The sequence below is a fragment of the Xiphophorus maculatus genome, chromosome 11, assembly GCF_002775205.1.
Source record: "Xiphophorus maculatus strain JP 163 A chromosome 11, X_maculatus-5.0-male, whole genome shotgun sequence".
Taxonomy (NCBI): Eukaryota; Metazoa; Chordata; class Actinopteri; order Cyprinodontiformes; family Poeciliidae; genus Xiphophorus; species Xiphophorus maculatus.
The window spans coordinates 6,497,046-6,521,255 of NC_036453.1; the positions used below are offsets into that span (position 1 = coordinate 6,497,046).

Here is a 24,210-nt window from a genome sequence, read left to right on the forward strand (position 1 = left end):
TTTCTCTTTGTAGCAAACTGATGGATTATGTAGATAAACCAACTAAATCAAATCTGCCATGTCATTTAGTTTGAGTGTATATTATTTTCTTAATATTTCATGTTATATCTTGATTACTTTGATAGTGGTTCTGATGACTGTTTTGCAAAACATCATTTTAACCTTAAAGTAAACCAAAACCACTACAAGGAACATCTAGGGAATGAAAAAGACATGAAATAAAGAGATAAGACCAGCTGCAACTCATGTTTATTCAGGAAACATTTCATACCAGCACACCTTTAAATGACCTGCCATCTCAGAGTTCTGACACAATAGTAAAAAAAAAGAAACGTAACAGTAAAACAAAGGTTGTCATCCTAACATAAATACAAAAAGACCCACATCTCATCTCAGCCTTACTGTGCGGAATAAAAAGAGCATCTTGTTTCAATTGTCGCCAAATAAAGAGCAACTTAAAGAGAATTTATTCCCTGATGACACTGCCTTCCTCTGCCTTATCAGAAAATAGGCTGGCTTGTTTTCAGGCTGCTGTTGAATGCATTGAGAATTTCATTAAAGGGTTAAGGTGGGATCACAAGTGAATGATGATCTTCCACTTGTCCTTCAAATGAGAGCCACGCTAGTTAAAAATAAAAAAAGAAACATCAGTAAAGAGCAGTAATAAGAGAGCTATTTTTACCCAGCAAGTTTAGAGTTTGTATTTATTTGTTAGCACCTTTCTGTTCCATCGTTCTGTTTGGTTGAAATGGTCACAGCATCACAGAGGCAGCCAGTTTACATGAAGCAAATGCAAAGGACTGTTTCTTGCCATGTTCTTTACACAAGAAAATGAAGGAACTCAAGATAATAAAATCTGACAAACCTTTAGGGAATGAATAATAATAAAAACACTTCTAATATTTCCTCTTTCTGTGTGTGTTCTCAAACACTGACCTTATTGTCTTTTTTAACATCAATACAGTACATAATGAGGACGGTAAGTATGGCCTTACAGGAGGAGGTGGAAAAGGATCATGGATCACGTCGCCCATATTAATGTGGCCCATGCAGCTCCATGTCCAGCAGCCCTCCTGTGTTTAGAGGTGAAAAAAGAATTTTAATTGGTCCGGTAAACCCAAACAGGCTGCAACCACATCATTCACAAAGCTACATTACATCTACCATATGTACATTGCCAACTAGAGCTAATCAATGGTACTGCATGACAAAACATGGCTATTGTGGGATCTATTGTTCAGTCTTGCTGACTATGGAGAAAGCGAGCTACTGAAAGGGGGTAATATTAAAAGCCAAGCAGGGTAAAAGGAGAATCCCTAGAAAATCAGTATCCATTTTCCTTTGAAAAACTTTATTTCGTTCTCAGTGTTAAATGTGATGATGTAAAGTTTTGCTGCTACCAAAGCAGCATTAGAACATGACTATGTGGTTGGCATGAAGTATTTTTGCACTGACATGAACTGAGGCTGACATTGTTCATGTGAAATGTGCTTTGTTGGCAACTTCTAACCGTTTCTGTTCTGTCCAGGAAAACGGATACAATTCTCATCTGAGCATAGTAGCAGTGTGACAGGTAAGGCATGAGGATTCAGTGTTTTGCTCTTCAAATTTTTACTAACTCTGGTCCTCTGTCCCTCTTCCCCTCCCCTCCCTCATCCCCTCCCTCTATCGTCCACTCTGTTCTTCTAGAAGTGTTCTGCTGTTTAACTGAGAGATGTGATGTTGGATCGACCACCAGGGGGCACTACAATACGGCGACCAGGTGGCCTGATGGGAACGTCCTCTGGGGTGGGAGGGCCTACACAGAAAGGGAGAATTAAAAAGTTACATGACAAAGAAGAGGCAGTGATTGAATCTATGTTAAATATATATATTTTACTTTAATTACCACAACCACAAGCTTTAGTTACTGGTTAGTCTCTTGCATTCAAATCAATAAAAAAAGAATATTAAAGATCCTGGGTGCCTAAACGGTTAGGAAAAAAAATATTCTCCACACCCAATGTTCTGATGTTACAATTTGTGTTAAATGTGTGGTTGTAACATGATGAAATGTGAACATGTATATGAAATAATTAATAAATGTTTATTGCCAGTTCTGACTATGTTATGCTTTACATTCTCCACAAATCTGTAAATTAAAACTCTGAGGTGAATTTCCTACAACCATTCAAGCCTCTTGAATAATATTTGATCAAAAGAGATCTGAGATGAGTTAGACAGTTTTATTCCAACTAGATTTAGTCAGTTTTTCCAGTAGAATTTATTTCCTAAACAAACTTTAACCAACACTAAACAAATAATAATCTTTAAAGTCAAGAGTTGACAAAGAGGACATATACTTTTATGACTTAATTATGTATTTTGCGATTATACTGTACATGGGAATAGGGAATGATATCACCCAATCATGACATTGTGTTTTGGAAAACTGCTAGTTAGTGAACCAAGAAAATGCTTCACAAAACTTTAACACACAAACATCAGTGATTAAATGAGTGAAACCAACTTTATTCACCCCCCTCTGTGAAACTTATACTAACTTACATAATCAGATAAATTTGTCAATTTGATTTATTTGCTTAACTAATCAAATCTGATTTAAAACAATGAAGTCTGTGAATGATAAATACAGCACTTTTACCAACATTTTATAGCAGTGTGAATGGAGTGGTGCTGTGATTTATAGACTGTCGCAGGCCTGCATAACCATTACAGGGTCATGAAACTGCAGCCAGAATCAGAATCTGGCACCCTCCTCTGGAAACCAGCGACACCATTTGTCAAACTGTTTAGATTTAGAGCTCTTTCTAAGTTGGCACAAAAATAATTGTAACTCAAAATATTTATTTCTCTGATTGTTCCCCTGGATATTTAAACTGTTACATTTTGTAGCATCGGTTCTATGGAAGCTACAAGATTCAAAGTCTGACATGATAGTATAGTTTCCAAAAGAAGAGCCAGAGGCCGAATCGAATAATCTGCAAACACAATAATGGAAAGCAGAATGATGTCAGACCATGAGAGACTGTGACTAATCAAACAATCCTCTCCATCTCCTTCCAAACAAGTAAATCAGCTCTGCAGGTGGTAGCTTCACAAAAACTAAAATAGAAGAAGAGTGGAGCTCATTCTCAAACTATGCATACACACACACATACACACCCCCACGCATGCTTACACAAGATCACGCAAACTGTTGCAAAACCTGGGAAAGCAGGAGCAGCCTCAGATATATGTAATCAAAGTTGGAATTCTTTCCAACAAAGGTCACATTTCTTCAGCGAGGTCTCACTCATTAGCATGGCTTGTAAAGACAAGCTATGCATTCAGCTAAACATCTTTCAAAGTGAGTTATTACCTATAAAATAAATACAAGATTTACTTTCAAAAGCTGAAATGATTTTTCATCTAATTAAAGACCTTTCTATCTTTATTTTGCCAACTATTTTTCCAAGTCCAAAGATTGTCACGATTTGGCAATTTGGCTGAAACAATTACTAACATTTCTTGCCTCAATCTAAGTTTGTTCTGTGCTAACCTGAAATATGGGCACAATCACGTTGTGACGCTGGAGCTCTGAATGATGGAACCGATGCCAACAGTGATACTACTGTGACCTCACACATCAGACCGGCCTTTCTAACAGACCAGGTCAAGATGTTTGGACTGGAAAACTAATGTTTTAGCCTTGAAGGAAAATGTATCCAGAATCACTTCAAATGCAGTCAGAGCATCGATCAGAAAAACTTCTCTTCACTGTAACTTACTCAATTTGAAGAAGTTGTAGTTAAATTCTGCTGATCTGATCCTACTAAATGTAATAAGCAGGTACCAGGAAACAAACGTATTTTGTGCTTTTACTCACTGGCCAGTTTCTGATGTACAGACAACAAGAGCAGAAGATTGGCTTTGAAAAGAGTAGATGGGCCTGAACTTTTGCTTATGCTTTGCCAAAACATGAAGGCAGACATTTAACATATTGCCCAGATATCCTCAAAAACTCAAATTACATGTTAAAGAAATTAATAAAGTAAGTTAAACCTTAGTAATCTTACTACTTACTTACTATCATTACTACTGCTGTCAGCAACAAAAGATCCTGATCAGGAAATTCTTGTTTTAGTTTTAAAGATAGACTAAGACACTCCATGTCAATAATTAATATAATGTATCAAATGGAAAAATAAAACCACAGTTTCAGTTTAGAAATTAATTTAACAAATAATGTATGAGAACAAGATAATACAAGTAAGCATGAATCCCACTAATGCTCCAAATTACAGCCAACAATATTAGGAGAAACTGAGGCACATGTATTCTCTCTTGAAGTCAGAACCTAAAGGGCAAAGCAAAGAAGAAAGAGCAGAGGGATGGTTTTTCTTTTAGGGTGCGTTGGTATGGCGTTACCTGCTAGACTGAATCCGGACTGGTGCAGGTTTCTGACCGGCTGCTTGGTGGGCGAGGTGCGTGCCGAGGCAGAGGGCGTGCCGCCGCGGGACATGGAGAATTCAGACACGGGTCCGTCGTACATTCCTCTGGGCACTGCCCTCAGCACAGCCAGCTGCAGGACAAACACGTGTTAGACATGGAGGAGTAAACGCCTAAGAAACATAAAGATTTGATTCAGAACGATTTCAACGGCTGTAATGTTGGTGTACTTCTCTGACAAAATACAAATATAGACTCAGAGAGTCTCCTGGAAAACAGAGACTCCTGGAAAACAAAGACCTGGAAAACAGAGACTCCTGGAAAACAGAGACCTGGAAAACAGAGACTCCTGGAAAACAGAGACCTGGAAAACAGAGACTCCTGGAAAACAGAAAGTGTAGTATACTTTCAAGCAGAAAAAAACTAAATACACACAGCAGCATGTATGTGTTCAAATGAAGTGAATGTAAATGAAAAAGCTATCATTTTGTATGTCTAACTGCTGGAGTGGTGACTCAGTGGAATCTTGGAAGTCTGTTAAAAGTTAAAATGAGACATCTGTGATCCATAAAGGCAAAACAGTAACTGCTACCAAGATAAACAGCACACTGTTACTGCAGCTCCATTTTCTCATCAACAGTCAGCTGCAAATTAGGAAACGTCTGAAAATGTGAATCCCCTGGCACAGCATGGGAGCGGAAAACAGGCACTGCATGGTATTATTCAAATGAAGTTGTTTCAATGTTGCTAAGTTTTATTTATTGTTATTGCTTTTCTTCTGCTATCCTTCAGTTTGTTTCCAGCTATTCAACAAAAAAATATAAATTTTACTTCACTGCTGAAACTGACAACAGAGGACTACTGCACACAATAACTATAAGCTGCCATAATATGTTTCTGGATTATTCAAGTGATTTACTAGTCAGCAAATCATTGTTCAATAAACTCCCTTTAAAGCACTCAACGTCCTCCTGGCCTTTCCTGTGAAGAAAGTGAGATTGCTAAAAAGCTTTTGGAAAACGGTCAGGAGAAAACTCCAGACGTTACACCCAGAGCTCAGCTGGTGACCAGAGTCGATTCGTTTCCAGCTCGATTGGCCCCGACAGGCAGAGGTCTGGCTTCAAACTCAAAAATCACATCTTTTTTCAATCAGTGAACACAAACATAAGCACTACCAGCTTGTGCTAAAATCTACAATCTTCAGTGTGCATGTTGTAAGTGCAGGAAGAAGACTCAGCTACTATAATGGAGGTGAAGTTAAAAGAACAAAAGCTCTAAGATAATATTTTAGAGAAAAAAAAGATTTTTCAGCAGAGGCATGTCAGCTGTTCATTCAGGCTTCACTGCTCATGATGCTCGTTTGAATTCATATCTTTGCAGATTTGGTTGTTTGGTAGGAAAACCTGTCAGGATATCTACAGGTACTGTTTTTTATTGTCCTAATGCAATCCACAATTTTCTGGATTTTGTCTCCACAGAATTATCGGTTTTATTATCTGTAAATCATCAAAAATTTATCAAGGCCTGAAATATAAATATAATAAATCCATATAATATACGAGCTCTCCTTTCTGAAACTTGTACCTGTATTTGTTCCTGACTTTAGGACATTTGATTGAGTTGAGAAAAAAGAAAACTGACCAGGAGTCAACATCACAGAAAACAGAGGTTATGTCAACTATAAATCATATTTTCTTTGTTTCTTTGTTCTGAGCTACTCTTTCAGGCACATGTTATGACTTTTCCTCACCTGTTCTCCAGAAATAAATAAATGACTGCTTAAGGAAAGGTTTAAATAATACCGTTTAACACTAAACATTAAATGCAGTTCTCTAAGAGAAATGTGAATTGACTATGACCAAAAATTGCAGAATACAGCTTTAAAAAATTGGTTGAGTAAATGTTAGTAAAAGTTGAGTAATTTTAGAAAGAGAAAATTGTCTGTTTTTAGGAGTCACCAAAAGCTCATCATTCCTTTTGTAAAGTTTTACCAGACCAGGAGGTGAAACATTGCTTAATATAAAAATTACTATCAGTAATTAACTAGTTTGTTAGGTTAAAGTGCAAATTGTTGTAGATTTGTAACCTCAACAATGTATAATTAGCCAGCTGAAGTAGTAACTAAGTTGTTCACCTGCTTCCTGGCTTTGATGCGCTTGTAAGCAAAGTCTGGGAAAGGGGAGCAGGGAATGAAGCGGCCCACTCCAGAGGTGGCATGAAGGTTTCCATCCTCCAGAACAATCTTTCCTTGGCATATCACCACCAGGGGGGCACCGCGCAGCTCCATGCCCTCAAACACATTGTACTCAGCAGCCTAAACCACAGAGAAAAGGATTTGAATGAGAAATTAGCTGTGAATTTATCGACACCTTTAAAATGTTGAGACATTCTGGAGGAACAAACTCTCCTTTAAACCTTTACTGGTCCTTCCTTCCAAAGTATCACCTTGTTCATTTATCTTGTCCTCTACGTTTGTTAAGTTTGATGTTTATTCTTGTTATTAACATCATTCACCCTTTGCTTCCTTTATTTCAGCCTTCTGTATTTTCTATCTCCTCCAGACTCTTTTCTCAGCGTGTCTGTGATCTCTGATGGCTCCCTCCTCCTGTTCCATTGTTCCATATTTCCTCTGCACACGGACCAGTTTTTTTCCCCCCTTTTATTTGCTGCTGTCCATATTCGGGCCAGAACAGGACATAACTAAGGCTCACTGCATGCCAAATATGATGTCATGACTAAGCCAAATGTGTTTGACTGTTTGTATTGATGCCTGTTCTTGTGTATGTTTCCAAAAATCCCCTTTTTACATTGACAACAGCAATCAATCCAAACCAGATGCAGGCTAACCGATAAACACACAGCCTGATAAAAGTACTTTCCTGATACAATGGGTTGCTAACTAAGGACATTCATATTTTGAAAAGTTACAAAGGTCATTTTTAGCAGTGAGAACTGCAGCGTTTTTGTTTTGTACTTGTACATGCTTTTTTAACCGAAGGGACAACGAGCAGGAAATGGAAAGGTGACATCACCCTGTAAGAACCCACAAATCCTCATTGTATGGACTCAGTTTATTTGCAGAAAGAAAAGTCTTTTAGTTTCACCATGACGAGGAAAGTGTTCTTTCACACCAATAAAACCTCATTAAATAAGAGCCTATTTGTTTAAGTTAAAGATCAACCTAACTGAGAATTTTAATATAGGTGTTTAACCCGAGGATTTGTCCTTGGCTGCTAACACTTTAATTTCCTGTCCTGCTGAGCAACCTGTATGCAACCTTCATAAGTTTATATGTGAATCAGAAACTGAAAAAAGCTCTGAAATGCAAAAGTAAATAAAACATTTCTGAGCTCATATGAATCAAATTAAAACTGCCCTGTTGCTTAGACATGTTCTGTTCTTGAGTTAAATTTAGGAACATCTCAATCATTAAACAGCTGGTATTTTTAAACAACTGATGTCAGAGTCTCCAACCAAACTTCACTCACAATGCTTATTTTCGATGTTCTGTGTAATTTCATACCAGAGCACGCAAGTCACACTGCAATTCATGAAGGTAATTTTAAAAAGGCATTGTTTTTTTCATGTAAACTACTTGCAAAACTGTATTTTAAGCGCATGCACATTATTTTAATAATCTAAAAAAAATCCACTCCTCCAGATTCTGATTGGTTGTTTTTGACAGTATTTCTGCAGATGATCATAGTAGCTCATGGAGGACTTTGATCTTTTGTCTCATTGTCTCATGCTATCAATACCTGATGTTGTTTTTACAAATATGTAAAATATATATATATATATATTTGTAAAAGTTACACACTGCAGCTTTGAAGGTACTGAGTATTCTTGAGTTTCCCTAGTATTTTTTGAATAACAAGAATCCTCATTTGAGTTGAAATCTCATAAAAATATTGCAATAAATCTGAATGTATGACATTCTATATATTTTTTAATGTTAGTTTATTTTGATGATCCAGTGAGATTAGAAGATCTAGCTAAAGAAAAACTCCCTGGGTAAAATATGCACCATATTACTGTTGTTCAACCACAGAAGAGATTTTGCAACATGCATTGAAACAATCCATTTTTTTCAGTCGTTAGTCTGTCACGGCTGAGCCGTTTTGGATTAACTGAGGCTCGACTTTACAGTAAAAGCTGATCACATGACAAGTTCAATGTGAGTGGAATTAGTCATGAACATCCACTGAGACTTCATTTCCGTTCAGGGGAATTGAGAGCTCCCTGGAAGCTGTTCAAAAATGTGCTTTTCTCTCCCGAACATTCTCTCCTGCACACACAGATGCAGACAAGTGTCACATAAAAAAGCTGACCTTTTATCCAAATTTCTCAGCCTCTAAAACCACAGATCTGATGTTTCTGTATTGGGTTATTTTCATTTTTGTCTCTGCAAGAGTTGACATATTTCAGGCAACTTTTTGAAATAAATCAGTAACACTTTTTGAACATACGCGCTTAAAAACATGGTTAACTGAAAAGCAGGAGAAAAAAAGAAAATTAGAATCTGGATGGATCCATTTGTTTAGAACCTGGAACAAGTGCAAACACAGGCTTTAACCTGTATACATACCGAGTTGTGAGTCTTGGCAGTGATAGTGCGAACAGCGTCTGTGTCCCAGATGACGAGGTCGGCATCAGAACCCACTGCGATCCGACCCTTCCGAGGGTAAAGGTTCAGGATCTTAGCAGCGTTAGTGCTGGTCACGGCCACAAACACGTTCTCATCCATCTTCCCCGTAGTCTGAGTGCAAAAAAACACAAACATTCGGATCACTGGTGCTGTCACAGACGTATCCAGGTCAATGCAGACCTTTGTAACTTTGGTCTCTAGAGATAAATGCATATATTTAGATCTCATTGTTCTGCTTATAGAGATGTTGAAGAACAGAAAGTAGCACACAGATTCATGTGTTGCCTTTCATTAATAACTAGAACATAGATTCATTCTAAATTGGATTAAATTTTTTATTAGCTCTCCTTATTTTTCCACTGTGTTGTAATGTTTGTTTGTTCATGTTGTTTTTATTGTGTAAAACACTTTGAACTGTCTTGTCGCTGAGCTGTGCTTTACAACAGTTAGCATCCACTTAGCATCTGCTTATTGGTGGTAAACTAGTTTTAAAGTTCTCTAATGAGTTCAGAATATATTTCATCATCTCTACTTTAAAATATAAAATGATAAAATCTGAACAGGAAGTTTTTCATAGATTAAAGTTTTTGAAGCCAGTGGCTGTAAGTTTGGCCAGTAAAATCCATACCTGACTCCCTGGAGGCGCCAGCGAGGCACCACAGTTTGAAACAGAGATTTTTATTCACTAACTATTTGTTCTATTTGTGAAAACACAAAAAAATGTACATATTCCTGCTTTATATTACATGTGGACAAGTCAAACCAGGACAGAAATACTCCACACTGATTACTGATACAATACAGAACAACAGATCTGTTTAAAGGGAACCATATCAATACGAAAGATAAAAAATATAAATGAATGACATGTTTTAGAGTTTTATTTGTAAAAAAAAAAAGTGTGCAGTGTGGAAACTCTATGTACAAAATCATAACACTGTGATCTTTAATATTCTCAATGCATTGCTGTAATTTCATGAACATTGCCTCATTGATTACCTTATCTAGTGAGCTGGATCTGTAGTTTTGCCAGTGGGAGTGACTGGTATTAGTTTGCTATCAGCTTTAGGGAAGAGCCACTGATACGAGGAAACAGATTCACAGATATCAAAGCTTTTGGCTTCAGACTCATTTGAAGCTTTGATTCAGAGCAGCTTACCCAGACAAGTGTCTACTCAAATTTCATAGCCTGCTTTTAATTCCAGAACAAAGCTAAATGTGGCCAAAGTCCAGTCAAATCCTGATGCAGCGATAACAAGGACAAAAGAACACACAGAAAATGGATAGCAGTTTGTTTGGAATAGACCAATGAAGGAATGCATTAAAGATGGATTGAGGATAGTAAAGAACGGTTTCAGATGTAGGGAACATTTAAAGCCAGAAAAAAACACGTGAAAAAACATTTCCTTATAAGACAACAGTAAAAACGGAGAGAAGTGTACGTTTTAAAGGTGAGGAGTATTTAAGACCAAATGAGGTATTCGAAATCTTGTCGGGAATAATTATAAAAGTTATCATATATCATCATTTGCATCTGCTATGTTACATTTAATCTTTATTTTTCAAAGTTTAAAACCCTAGAAAGTAGGCCTCACCACAGCCTTATCCCAGATGAGCACCATCCTTTCCTCCACTCCGTTCACGCCTTCTGGGATCTGGGTGAAGTCGTCCTTGCCAATGGCCTTCTGCGCCACGCTGAAGGTACAGTGAGCGCTGCCAGTCACGCTGAGGTCTCCGCTGTGACAAAATGATAAATGAGGGGGAAATATTACCAGCAGAGAAATGTCTGCACTCAAAAGCGGTGCTTTGCAAACACAAGGAAATGTCATTACTTAGTTTAGCAGATTTAGTAAGCAGAGAGCCAAAGATTTGCTCCTACAAAAAAAATATGAGTAACATTTCCTGTTTCTGTAGAATCTCTCCAAATCCACTTGATAGTTGGCAACAGTTATAAACACATCAAGAACAATTAAGTTTTATTTAGAGGTAAAATATTCAAGTAAACTTTTAATATGCGTAGCTGCAGTCAGTGCTAAAGCCAACATACATATAGAACAACAAGGGAGAACATCAGAACAGTTCTATTTGGTCTAATAAAAAATAAATTAAAAAAAAGAGATTGGACTCTTACTCAGAGCTCAGTATCAACTGTAAGCCATAAACATGAACAGAATAAACTGTTGAAATATTTTACTTTACCTGTAGTTAATCTTTATAACATTCAAGTTATACAGTAGGAAATAAGTGAACATGTGTTGATATTTGAATTTTTTAAATGCACTTGTAAAGCAGATCTGTGCGCCTCACCTTGCCAGCAGTGTGTTCAGGTAGTCTGGAGTTGTGGGATCAGGGCTGAGAGGAGGGGATGTAACAAAAGAAGCAGCTTTGGCCCAGTTCTTGCTCCAGTAATGTGTCCCATCCGTCCCCAGACTGGCTGTGATTGGCTCCCCAAACACCACATTTCCTGAGAAGGAGATAATAGCCACAGTGATTAAAATACCAATGCATTTAAGACATGTCCACAAGCATGAGCAGCATAATCATATTCATTTACAGTATCTTAATTGAAAATAATGTTTTTATTTGTATAACTTTTTGAAAGCTGTTTGTGTTTGTAGTGAGATTTTGGTGATGATGGGGGTTTAATTCCTGTCAGGAACTCATCTTTTCTCCTGCTTTTGTTTTTAGTCCTTTGCTCTTACATGTCAGTGATTCATGTTTTCCAGATTTGTAAGGAAAGAACTTGGGAACAGATCCAATCCAAAGGTTTCCAGCTTATAAAGTCATTCATTCAGTGCATATAAACATAAAAGAAGGTGATCTGAGGTTAGCACAGTTTTGTCTAATGTCATTTTTTAACCGGACAACCAAACACATTTTCTTCTCATGTGTGCTCACCTATGTTTGCATCCACTTCTGATAATGTGTTATTTTATAGTTTACATTCACATCCCTCAGTTCAGGCCTTGAACAAATGAGACGAGTTAAATGCCTTTTTGTCAGTAACCTGGTGCTCACCTGGTGTAAAAGTCTAATTTTTTGTAAAAACTCTTCTCGGTACCTTTTTTTCGGGCCTGTGAGATGATGTCCGCGGCACTCTTGCTCATGACTCGGGTTACGTAGAGCGGACAGTTGGTTTGGCTTGCTATGGTTACGGCCCGAAACACAGCCTCAGCCTCCAGCTGCAGAGGAGGTACAAGCACAGTGTTTAATGTGGTTAAATGGAAATGTTATTCACATTAGAATTGATCTAAAAATATCAAATTACGTGCTGTCAGGGCTAAATGAGGGCATGTGGTGACTTTCAAATGCATTTTTAGCCCTTAACTTTTTCATATTTTCTCACTAAACAACCTGAATGTTTAATTACAATTAGATCTGAACCTGACCAAGCTCTTATGCTCCTTGGTATAAATGACAAACCTCTTAGAATTTAAAACTTTCATCTTTTATTTTCCCTTTCATAATTACATAATACTTTGTGCCCAACACATATGATTCAAACAGCTGAACTGGCCCCTCAGCAGGGTGCTGCAGGAGCCTGAATATGAACCATTCATTTGATTCAGGTGTGTTGAACCAGGGTAGCATCCAGAGGGAACCGGCTCTGGAGGACTGGATCAGCCTGAACCCTGAACGACACAACATTAACTGGAAACATTGAGGATTCGCTTTGTGGTATCAAATGAAACTGGTTAGAAAGTAATTTAATAAAAGCAGCACACAGATATTAGATAGATCTTAGTAGGATCAGATGATGCAGCACATGATTTCCCTTTGTGCTACATCAAAGACTTTAGGAGCAAACAGACTCAACACCCTTTCAATGTAAAACACAGCGTGAGATTTTTTAGAAGAAATAGTTGATGAAGTATCTACAACTTAATGTTTGTATAAGTTTGACATATGACACAATAAGTAACTTTAAGTCCAGGATGGTAAAATATCCTGCAGTTATTTTAGACTTTAAAATGGGACGCAAACACTTCAGCTGCTTATTGTGTTCCTGTCAGCAAGTCCAGTTTGGATGTCCAAAAAATAACAACAAAATATGAACAATGTTGACAAATATAATGCAGCTTGACCTCTGCTTGCCAAAAATTATATTTACCAAGATTTGAACCAATGAGATTTAAAAAATAGTCAAGATAAAAGACAACATGTTGCTGAGTTGGAACTGTTATTTTTCATTTTGCAGATTTTTTCTAGAGCAAGAACTGGTGGAATAAGAAGACTTTTTTCTCCCTTTGCTTTAATATTTCTGTTTTTTCATGCAGTTGAGTAAAGTGTGAGAGTTGAACCTCCTCTGGCCTGCTCAGCACGTGCCCCTCCGGTCCAGTGATGCCCATCTGCAGCATCCGGCCTTGCTCCTGTTAAACACACACACAAACGCTGTTAGAGTCAAGGACATGCTCCATTGCATGCAGAAATGTCTCTTAGTTTTCTTTGGTGTGAACGCTTCAGCAGATGTAAAGATGTGGTCACACTCATGAATAAAAATCTGTTTCATATTGTTTTTCTCTTTCTGATGTTCATGAGCGCTGCTCTGTGCTTTCTCTCAGTCAGGCCACACGCGTAAGTAGGAGCCTGCTTCAGAGGATCTGCACACGTGTAGCAGTTTTGTTGAGCAATGCATGCAAACGTTGGCTCTTCATGGAGGCAGACCAACTGGCTTAGATTAGCCCTGAGACTGGCTGCACCTGGAAATGAAAGTCCCATGTCTAAATACGTTTTAGCAACACTGGGCTAAAACCAAACCATGAACAAATTCATATTAGTTTCACTTCTTCACTGCTGACTTAGCACAATGTGCAGTCAGAATGGCTTTATAGGAATACAGGGGCAAGAGATGTTGGAAATACATGTGTTTTTATTGGGGTGTTATTTTTTAAAAACATTTACCAAAAAGCTGCATATTTGTCAGGAAAAGTATTAAGTATTATTTGTGAATGGGGAAAATGCAAAAAAATGTTTAAAACTATAGGAGGAACAGTGACTGTAAGCATTTTGGTTCAAACACTTGAAGCATTCCCAAGGGTAGTTTAACTTTTGTAGTTTAAAAGGTGATAGTATGAATCTGCCTGATCAGCAGACTGTGAGTGAACCAGAATTATTTTAAAGAGAAAGAAAAGACAGAGAAAAGCAGAGTTCCATCTTCAATGCAACTCACAAATGACAACCTGCTTTCACAATCCAAAGGTTTACCCCAGGCAGACTCAGGGATCTTCACTGTACAATAAACTAATGATTTATATACATGACCTACCTATACGGCAAGTCATTAGTGCCAAAACTTAAATATTTCCACTTGGTCTAGTGAAGAAAAACAAACAAAAATGGAGTTATAGCCCATAAAGATGAGCTTTATCATTTTAAGTTTTTTTACATTTTAAAAAATCATAAAAAATGGGGTAAGAGGGTCATCTCTCTAACAGTTAGCCATCCACTGCTTTGAAGATTTCCTCCTAAATCTTCTTTCTGCTGTAAGGAAAATATTAAACTGGCAACAAAAAATTGATCTGTCCCAAAAGAATTTGTTCGGTTCCAGCACCAGGTCGAGCTGTGTATGTTCTTATGGGTCAAAAGCAAGGCTATTATACATTTTCTGAGTTCAAACAAATCTGCGTCTTACAGCTGATGGAAATTAGACTCCATCCAAGTCCAAGTTTCAAACTGGAGCTGAGATTTATAATGAATCAGATCCAAAATGCACTCAGTGAAAGAATCCAGGCACATCTTGGAGTTCTGACTAATAGCAACTACTTAAATCCATCCAGTATTACAGTTGATTCACTTTCATTTGACCTCGTACAGGACAGGCTTGTATAAACTACACCCACACATTACTATCCAGCAGGAAATACAGTTATTACAGATGGTGCGTTTAGTCTGACGATGCAGTGTGATAAGGTGAAAGACGTAACTGAACTGAACTAAAAAGGAATAAATCTCTTTAAACACAAACAGCTGAAGATCTCTCAAGTATTGAAAGAAAAGGAAAAGTTTTTTATTGTTACCTTAGCAATGATCTCGCCGTTTTCAGCATGGATCTGGGCAATGCCCCCCCTCTCTGCCAAAAAGGTAAAGACTTCATAGAGCTGCATGGAAAAGAGAACACAATTTTTTAATGCTGAGATCAAGCCAAGCCATTAAGACAAGAAAAAGACAGTACGGTACTCTGTAGTTCACAGGTCACTCATACGCCCCAATTTCAAAGAGGCCCACAATTTACTTGAAGTTTACCAGGACACACACTGCAATTACCACGTGTGGTCTCAGAAATGGAGAAACTGGTGGGGGATGAGCTGCAGTTGTTTTTGCGCTGCTGTGCCTCGGTTCCTCAGAGGTTCATGACATCAGTTTTTCAAACGCCACTATTCTGGTTCCCTCATGTGTTCTTCCCAAAACCAAATGATCTATGACTGCATGAGAAACAGTCCAGCCTCACACCGTCTGAACGTGAACTATTTTACTGCACACACCACAGACCAGGGGATACACACATAAAAATGTTTTTTTAAATGTAAAATATATTAATTATTGCAAAATTAACATTCCTCATTTTACACTTATTCCACTTAAAGTACACCTCATGTGAATAATACACTTTTAGTTGCTACTGTATATGATTATGTTGCCACAATACTTTTAAAGTGTGTGTGCGTGTGGACGTGAGTGTGTGTGTGTGCATGTTAGGAAGAGAAACATGTGAAGAAGACCTTAATGAATCAGTCTCTGATTATCCTTCATGTCATGCCAAAAACACTGTATAACAGTTATTATCCATTTTACAGTTCTGATCCAGATTTCATAAATCCTAAAAGTTTGGAATTGTTGAAAGTGTTTTTGTTTTGTTGGTTTTTTTACCTCACTGTTGCTCATCTGATAATAATCCTTGTAGGCCATGTAGACCTGGAACGAGTTCACACCTGCACAAAATAAGAACATCAGCATCCAGATAAGTTCTTTACTACTAAATTCATCATTTTGCTCTCATCCAGTATCAGTACCATGTGACTTTATTTAAAATGTCCAACTTGGAAAATCACAAGCATGTTCCCATCGCATGATCCATACCCCTTAATTTTTTGTTCTTTCATTTTGCTCACTAACAACCACAAATTTCTCTTTGGCATTAAATTTCTGCCAACTTTTGTCTACTAGACACAGAAATTTCAATTAGATTTGATAGGTAATGTCAATAAAAATTTTAATTAAATGTTACCACAAATTCACAATTAGAATAGGTCCAGACTTTGACTGGACCATAAATAAAATTTCTTCAAGAACATTTTATTGTAGATTTAGTGTCTCTGTCCTGCCGGACGGTGACCCTCCACCCCAGTTTCCAGGTTTCTCCATCTTCCCCTCAACTCCAACCATCTTGCCTTCCATGCTCCCACACAATGATGCTGCCATGTGTTCAGGATGATGTGCAGTATTCATTTTCTTACTGTGTTTTGCATGTCGGTACAAGAAGTTTAATTTTGGTCCCATCACCTTGCCATGTGATTCTTGGTTTTTGTGATATTTATTTTGCTAAAACTACTGGGACCTTCAAAACGTCCCAGCTGTTCACCAAACAGCTGGACTGACTCATGCACACAGGTGAACACTTGGTGGAGCATCAGAGTAAAGAGGACTGGGTACATTTGCATTCCACACGTTTTTATCCAAAACAATCCCTTAAAATTATCCATTATTTTACTTCCACTTCAGATTAATCCACCACTTTGTGTTGTGTTCTTGATGAAGTACATTGAAGTCTGTGGTTGGAACAAAAAGGAATCGTACGTTCCACTCTCATGTTGTGCTACCACAGCCTACCTTTCTCCTTGATGAGGTTATCCAGCTCCTGCTTGACGCTGTCGTCCCAGTGGGTGACGTCCACATGGAGAGAGTAGTCACAGCAGGCCTTCTCATCGGCCCACTGCCTCCACTGGTCGTAGGCCTCTAACAGGCTGCTGCCGGGCTCCGGGATCACATGATCCACTGTTGAATGAAGAGGGAGACAGAGGGGTTGAAAGGAGAGTTTTGTACACAGAATAAGGTGATGATGGTGACAGAGAGGACAGAAAGAAGAACAGACAGACAGAAGGATGGGAGCAGGAGGTAAACATGGCTGCTGGTTTTGCTACTTTCTGTGTGAGTTGCTTATCTTGCATAATCAGCTGGTTCCTGCAGCACTCAGACAGGGCCAGCAGGGATAAACAGACGTCACGTTGAATTTTGCCTATCTGGGTGAACGTGTCCTTGAAAAAGTTGAGGCCTGTTGTCACTTGTTTATGTTAACATGATCAATGTTTTTTGCAGAATTTTTGAATGCACAGGCTCAGTTGTTAAATCTTTGGTTTTCATATTTTAGAGATCCTTCAGGAAGTTGGCAGTTGACCAAAATCAGACAAATTTCAGTTTGACTGGCTGGTTAGTCACTCAGAAGCACATTATTCTGATCAGTTAATGCACCAATTCTAGTTTTGGTACACTATTTGTCTCACATTTTTCATGTTTACCTGACATAAACTCAGCTGTGTGGAAAGTAACAGCTTGAAAACTTAAGGAATGGTGCCCACTGAGGTCATCAAGGTCACGTTTTGAAAGTTCAGTTGACACGTTATCCTGAATGTCTGTCAAGCACCCAACTGTAGGTTAGCTTCTGAAGCTGCTAACCTAGCTAAAAACCCAGCTAGTTCAGCTGACACTGGGTTTTTTTGTAAAGTAAAAAGAGAAGCAATAAAACGGTGCAGTAAGCACGTTTAGATGAAAACTTCTGGTTAATTCAATGGGTGTGTATCCTTTTTTTATGTTACAGTAATCCACCTCAGGGTAAATTTATGACCTGACTTTAAAATTATCTCACAACTTGTGACTGTAGCAGTCAAGCCCTGACTTTTCGTCTGTTTTATCACTGAAGCAGGATGTTTGTAAGAGTTATGAGCATATGAAACAGATGACTCTGATTTTAAACAGAAGCACAAAATGAATGCCTTGGGTGGGATTATCATAATCCTAATATTAAATGTGTTACATAAGTTTAGAAGCAGGAAGGAATAATTGTTGTGTTTCTGTTTTAAATAAAAATAATGGCATTATCTTTTACACATTTGTGTTAATCGTGTGATAACATGATACTAGCATGAGACTAGCAAATAGATTTTGAGCCCTGAAGATTTCAGTTCTTGATGATTCTCTACACCTGGCTAAAATTATTAGCAGGACAAAGTTTGCCAAAAACAAGAAATTGAAATGTACCACAAAACAAACAGTGAAATATTTGATAAATGTAGAAATGATTTTGGATGCACACATGCATAATTGTAAAATAAATAACTTTTTGCATGTTTTTCAATGAGAAACAGAATACAACTTTATACATTAGTGAATATTATTTTGTATGTGCTTTAACTGAAATAATGTTTCAGTTCCTTACTGTATCACTGAGCACCAACTCATCTTATTCATCCATCATTAATGAAACCCTCCTGCTGGCTTACCACCTGACTTCTTTTTATCTCATTATAGATGCTCCAATCTGCTTATGGTAATAGGATGCAGCTAACACTGTCAGTCACTAATACACTCACAACATAGTAAACAACAGATTATTAACACTGATAACAACATACTGCTCCTATTACCCAAAGAACATTTTTATAACTAATCAAAACATCATATTTTATAAATGAAGCTTACAAAGGAGGACACAAACACTGCCACACATCTCGGCATGGAATATAATCCCTCTGTGAATGAAGCTCATGAATAGAGCTACTACAGAAGCCCGCCTGTCGGCGTTTGAACCCACAGACTCACTGCCAAACAGGCAGCAAAGCAGAGTTCTGCAGAAAAGTAGGACACTGTTATCATAGTAAAAAATATGTTTTTTTACTGTGATGGCTTTTCTAAGCATGCACTTAGAGACAGTTTCCATGAGAAGAGTTTTACTATGTGCGACCCAACAACCTTGCCCCCTGCTCAGTCTTTTGTATTTTTTTTGGAGAGTTTCCCAGAGTTCCCATATCCCTCCCTTTTCTCTTGTCTTCTGTTTGGGCTCCCTCACCCACACCATAACCTCTTCTCTGGCTTCACTCTCTGTGAATAATAATTAAGGCTTTGCCTGTCATCAGCGTCGCAGTGTGCGGATGGCTTTTCCTAAAACTCTCACCGATCATGGTTGTGCCACCAGCAAGAGCAGCCTTAGATCCTTGTGCAAAGTCGTCCACGGTTGTGGTTCCACGATACGGCATCTGGAAATGGGTGTGGATGTCGATGCCACCAGGGATCACCATCTTTCCATTGGCCTCGATGGTTTTAACTCCTCCTGGGACAATCAGGTTGTCCCCAATCTGCCTGTGAAGAGGTCGTGTTAAAGGCACACAGGAGTGATGCTTCTTCACTGGTCCTATATTTAACATTCTTAACATTTACTATCAACTCCATAACTAAAACTGTCTGTCATTCAATAAAAGAAATGACAGAAGAAAATAATAAAACTAAATTCTGTAAATCAACCCAGAGGAAAATAGACCAATTTCAGAGTAGCACCTTTTTGCTATGTTAACATTTTATGAAACCTGCATTTGAAAAGCAGCTGTGGTTCAGACTTTACAGATGAGATGAGACGAGACAGACAGACAGACAGACAGACAGACAGACAGACAGACGTGCAGACTGAAGCCAGGGTGTCCTTGCCAGCAGCTAACTGGTGTTAGAGGCAACCAGCTGTTTATTATGCAACACCAGGCTTTCTAAACTGCCTCACTCCGGGGCAAACAAGGAAAAACTTTACAGTGCAGAAAAACACAAGACTAAAAGATCTCTGTCCAACCATCTTCTACTCATGTTCAACCTGCTCATCTTCCTCGCTTTGCAGAATAACAAAATAAGTTTGAGTATTTATCTCACCTTCTTTGTTAAATTTACAGAAAGAATTCAAAGTATTTTAGACAACTATACCAACTTACCATCTACTTTACTTTGATGTTATGTAATCTTGTGTTTCCCATTAGAACTGAACATTTACATTTTTCTAAAATATTCTCAAATATTATGCTTTTTTCACATGTATTTATAAGAAATTTTCATAGTTAAACCTTTCCATTCTCATACAAAGGAAGGAAAATGGAAAGGACAGAAAACATCTAATTTAAATGGTAAAAATAAAATGATACCTGAATAGGAAGATCAAGGTAAATGAAAAAGTGCACAGGACTTACTTAATAAGGCCATCTTCCATGTAGATATCAGCATGGAAGGACTGGTCATCATTCACAATCCTCCCACCTTTGATCAAAAGCCGATCGCTCTGCAAAGGAAAAGGATGAGAGAGAGAGATATAAGAAGGGAGGAGAGAATATCTGAATTTAGTGTATTTCCTTTCCAAGAAAGACATAGTTTAGCTTACAACACTGTCAAGCAAACATCAACAAGAAAAATTGTCTCTGCGAGTTCATTCCAGTGCTAATTTTAGTCAAACACAGCTTCTTTATTTCTCTGTTGCTGCATTTTGTCTCTTTTTTTCCACCCAGAGGAGATGAACAATGTTTCATTCACTCATTCATTCATTACCAGGAAGAGACTTACATGTTTGTGATGCTGTTTTCATACAAACGTGATAAAAACCACCCTGTATCACCAACCCACATCTCTGAAGACCTTTCTGATAAACAGCAAGCAGGCATTAGCTCATATGTACATAAACAAAATTATAAATGTATAATTACTTTAAATTGTTACAACTTGGTTACATTAGTTTCTATTTTATTTAACTAAGCAAAGCGCTTTGCAGAGCCCATATACTAAACAAGTTAACAATGCCAATAAAATGGTCATTTTGATCTTTGGACTGCACTGAAAGTGTTTTACTGCCAATTACAGATTAACATTTAAGCCAACAGAGTACGCTCTGGAACTTCTATTTTCAATATTATATAAAATCCCACAAACTGAATCCAATGCCAAGCAAACAATACTCTAATGAACTGCTTTACAATTAAAAAAAAGATGAAAATCCACCCAAATGTGTTAATGTGTCCTGCAGTGTGAAGTCAGTGCATTGGTACAGTATGAGAAATCTGCAGCCGATGCACCTCGTCATCTCCAGCAGGTTGTCATCATACAAGCAGATTGCTACAGAGGACAGACACTGGGCAGGAAGGAAGACTGAGTGCCAGGGTTGGGCTGATCTACTGAATGTCTGCTTTAGTTTGCAGCTGCCTGTGGAACCGGGCGGGGCGCTTCGGGGGCAGATCGAGATGTTAGCTGGCAGAGGGGCAACTGGACAGCTGGTTGGGAGGCTTCTGAGCAAACCGTCCAGTTAAGCTGATGCCTAATCCATTGGCCACAGCAAGACGTGGAAAAAAATATGTCACTGATGAAAAGTGAAAAAGGTTCTTCAAAAAAGTCACTTTGATCATTTATAATCCATCTAAAAGCTACAGATGGAATCCACAGTCTTGGATTTATTATTTACAATTCTGAAGTCAGAGGAAACAGAAGAAAATCTGACTAAAAACATTCCTTATAAATTTGTCCAACTCTTGAGCCAAATAACAGCTAAATCGAACATTAGGTTGTGGATTTAGTTAACGATTTATTACATGTTAATGGCAGAAGATCATTCAGTGACATTTGTCTTTGCTCATAAAGGACTGGCTAACCACCAGCTGTTGGTGCCAGAGTTGGTATCAGCTTCAAAACTTCCTGTTGAGCCAGAATAAAAGGCCTTTTGTGTTTTAAGCAATCTGGATTAGAACTGTGCACCACTACTTCAAATCTAAAACACAGAGTGACCAAACCAGAACTGGATAATTCTGCACTGAACAGAGGTTCCTTAAAATACAGTTTGAGATTTAAATCAACTTATTCATTTAAAAATTAAATAAAAGGGTACAAGTAAACTACTAATATCTGTCAAACGTATTGTCATTCCAAAAAAAATCATCTAATCATAAGATAATCATTTAAAGTTGAATCACGTTTAAGGCAGAAAAGTTTTGGAAACTAAAGGTTTCATTTGAATAAATAAATAAATAAATGGTATCTAAAGATCAGTTCTGGATTTTTTTAGGTTATTTAATGCAACATATTTTACAATATAAGAATGATTAATTAATTATAATATGTACCTACGTATCGGGTAGCAAACATTGAAATTATGTAGCATGACTAAAATCTAACAAGGAAAGACTCAGATAATTTAACGCCCTCATGCCTATATAAGAAATTACTTTAAAAGAGTAGAAATGTATCATTTAGTTTCATCAGTAGAGTGGACGTAGGTCTGCAGAGAAGGTGAAACTTCAATATTTATGTGCAAGTCAATTTCCACCGTTGGCAGAAAACCAACAGTTTCATCACAGTAATAAACTGCAGTCAAAGCGGCATGAATAAAACAATAAAATACATAATTTTGTTTAAAGGACATGCATAGTGTGCTGAGCTCACACATAAGCACAAGGCGAATGGTCTCTTTTCTGTGTGTGTGGGGGGGTGGGCGTGTGTGTGTGCTGGAAATGAATGGATGATGTATGTGGAGATCAAATAGTGTGAAGCTGAGCTCAGAGCATGTAGGCAGCCACACCCTGAAGCAGCATTAACAGCACACAGAAACCATCAGCAGCAGCATTCATCAGTCTGCAGCTCGCTGCTCTAAAACTGTGGCTCAAACACTTCCAACAACTAATCTGAACAACAATAGTGATGGAGGTTCAACAGCATCTAATTGTATTTTAGCTCTTTATGTAAAACTATAAAAGTTCAACATTCCCCAAAAAGCAATATATTTTTCCCTATTTATTGCAAATATACATAAGGAACATTTAATAAAGAACTCAGTGTGGAGCAATAGTGCTTTCAGTTTCCTGAACTGCAAATGGAGGATGAAGGTGGTCAGATAGATAACATCTCATAGATGCTTTAGACAGCATTATCAGAACTTATCAGTCTTATAGTGTTATTAAAATGGTTTTTCAAGAGGCTGAGTGACAAGACCAATAATAATGAGAGAACTTCCTCACAAATCCTGTCATCTGATGCAGTGTTGCAAAATGTCCAATACACCTGTGTGTGGACTGGAAGTGAAGACAGGTGTGAAAAAAGTACATTAATAGACTAAAAAGAAAGAGTCAGACAGTGTTTGAAGACGTTTCTGATGGTAATTTTAAATGTCTACTTTTCTAACTTCCTGTAGTGAATGTCTGTGTTTGAGGTCAACTTTTATGTAAACTGGCACAAAAACTAGAGATTAAAATGAACCTGTTATATATTTTACATGTATTGCTGTCTCCCTCTCTAATATGTCTCTGTTTATTACAATAAATATAGTTTTTATTGCTTTTGAATAAATGTTTGTCAGCTGAACTGTTCATCCATTCAGTTCAATGTTCAATGGAAAGCGACTCATATGACCTTAACAGCACCAATGACCTTAATTAGTTCAGTTGTTTTGATGGCAAGTTATGATAAATAGGCTGTACTTGTTTAGAGTTTTATATAATGTAAAGCATTTTAATACATTTACTGTGAAAGAGCTTAAGTTAAGTAACTGGGATTTTGAATGAATAATGGAAAAGCAGGAAGTCTGTCATTTCTCAAGCAAAACCAAGAAGAAATCTGAGACTTTGTGGGATTTCTATTACTTTTCACTAAATAGTTTCTGAATTTTGTGCAGTTTATGTAATCAAACAAAATTCTGTTTCCCATTTTTCTTTGCAGTTATATGATCTGCTTACTAATTTGAAACAAGTCAGCAATATGAACTACTCTCTACTGTGTGAGTTATGGGTTTTCATCTGATTATGGGTGTGCCCTTATAATGAGGAACTCATTCAATCTCTCTATGCACATTCATTACATCATTTCTGCCCACTGGCTCAGAACAGAATAGAGGAATCCATAATCACTTTGAAATCAATAGTTTTCCATTAACCAACTACCTTTCTGGACTGAAAAGTTCTGCATTTAATACTTGATATACAGTATATCCAGTCAGTAGATCGGCTGGATGGGATAAATTCTTGATTCAAGAAACCAAAATCCAAATAATAGTGAAGCAGAACAACAGCAGTAAACGAGCATTAAGAAGATTACGAAGATCCAAGTGGTACTGAAGCAAAATCTGAGCAGACTGT

General features: G+C 37.6%; 1 protein-coding gene across 2 annotated transcripts in view; it reads right to left on the reverse strand.

Moving 5' to 3' along the window:
* Window positions 1–232: 232 nt before the first annotated feature.
* dpysl3 (dihydropyrimidinase like 3) overlaps window positions 233–24,210 on the reverse strand; it is a 36,263-nt gene continuing 12,285 nt past the window's right edge. For both annotated transcript variants that reach the window (XM_023342350.1, XM_023342349.1), the window contains exons 2-14: window positions 20,296–20,384; window positions 19,245–19,429; window positions 16,907–17,071; window positions 15,947–16,008; window positions 15,097–15,177; window positions 13,381–13,449; window positions 12,141–12,261; window positions 11,387–11,543; window positions 10,675–10,816; window positions 9,020–9,190; window positions 6,566–6,745; window positions 4,411–4,564; window positions 233–1,798 (exon numbers count right to left, since the gene is read on the reverse strand). In XM_023342350.1, the coding sequence (XP_023198118.1) occupies window positions 1,704–1,798; window positions 4,411–4,564; window positions 6,566–6,745; window positions 9,020–9,190; window positions 10,675–10,816; window positions 11,387–11,543; window positions 12,141–12,261; window positions 13,381–13,449; window positions 15,097–15,177; window positions 15,947–16,008; window positions 16,907–17,071; window positions 19,245–19,429; window positions 20,296–20,384 (1,671 nt within the window). In that variant the 3' untranslated portion in view covers window positions 233–1,703. The remainder of the gene's footprint in view (window positions 1,799–4,410; window positions 4,565–6,565; window positions 6,746–9,019; window positions 9,191–10,674; window positions 10,817–11,386; window positions 11,544–12,140; window positions 12,262–13,380; window positions 13,450–15,096; window positions 15,178–15,946; window positions 16,009–16,906; window positions 17,072–19,244; window positions 19,430–20,295; window positions 20,385–24,210) is intronic.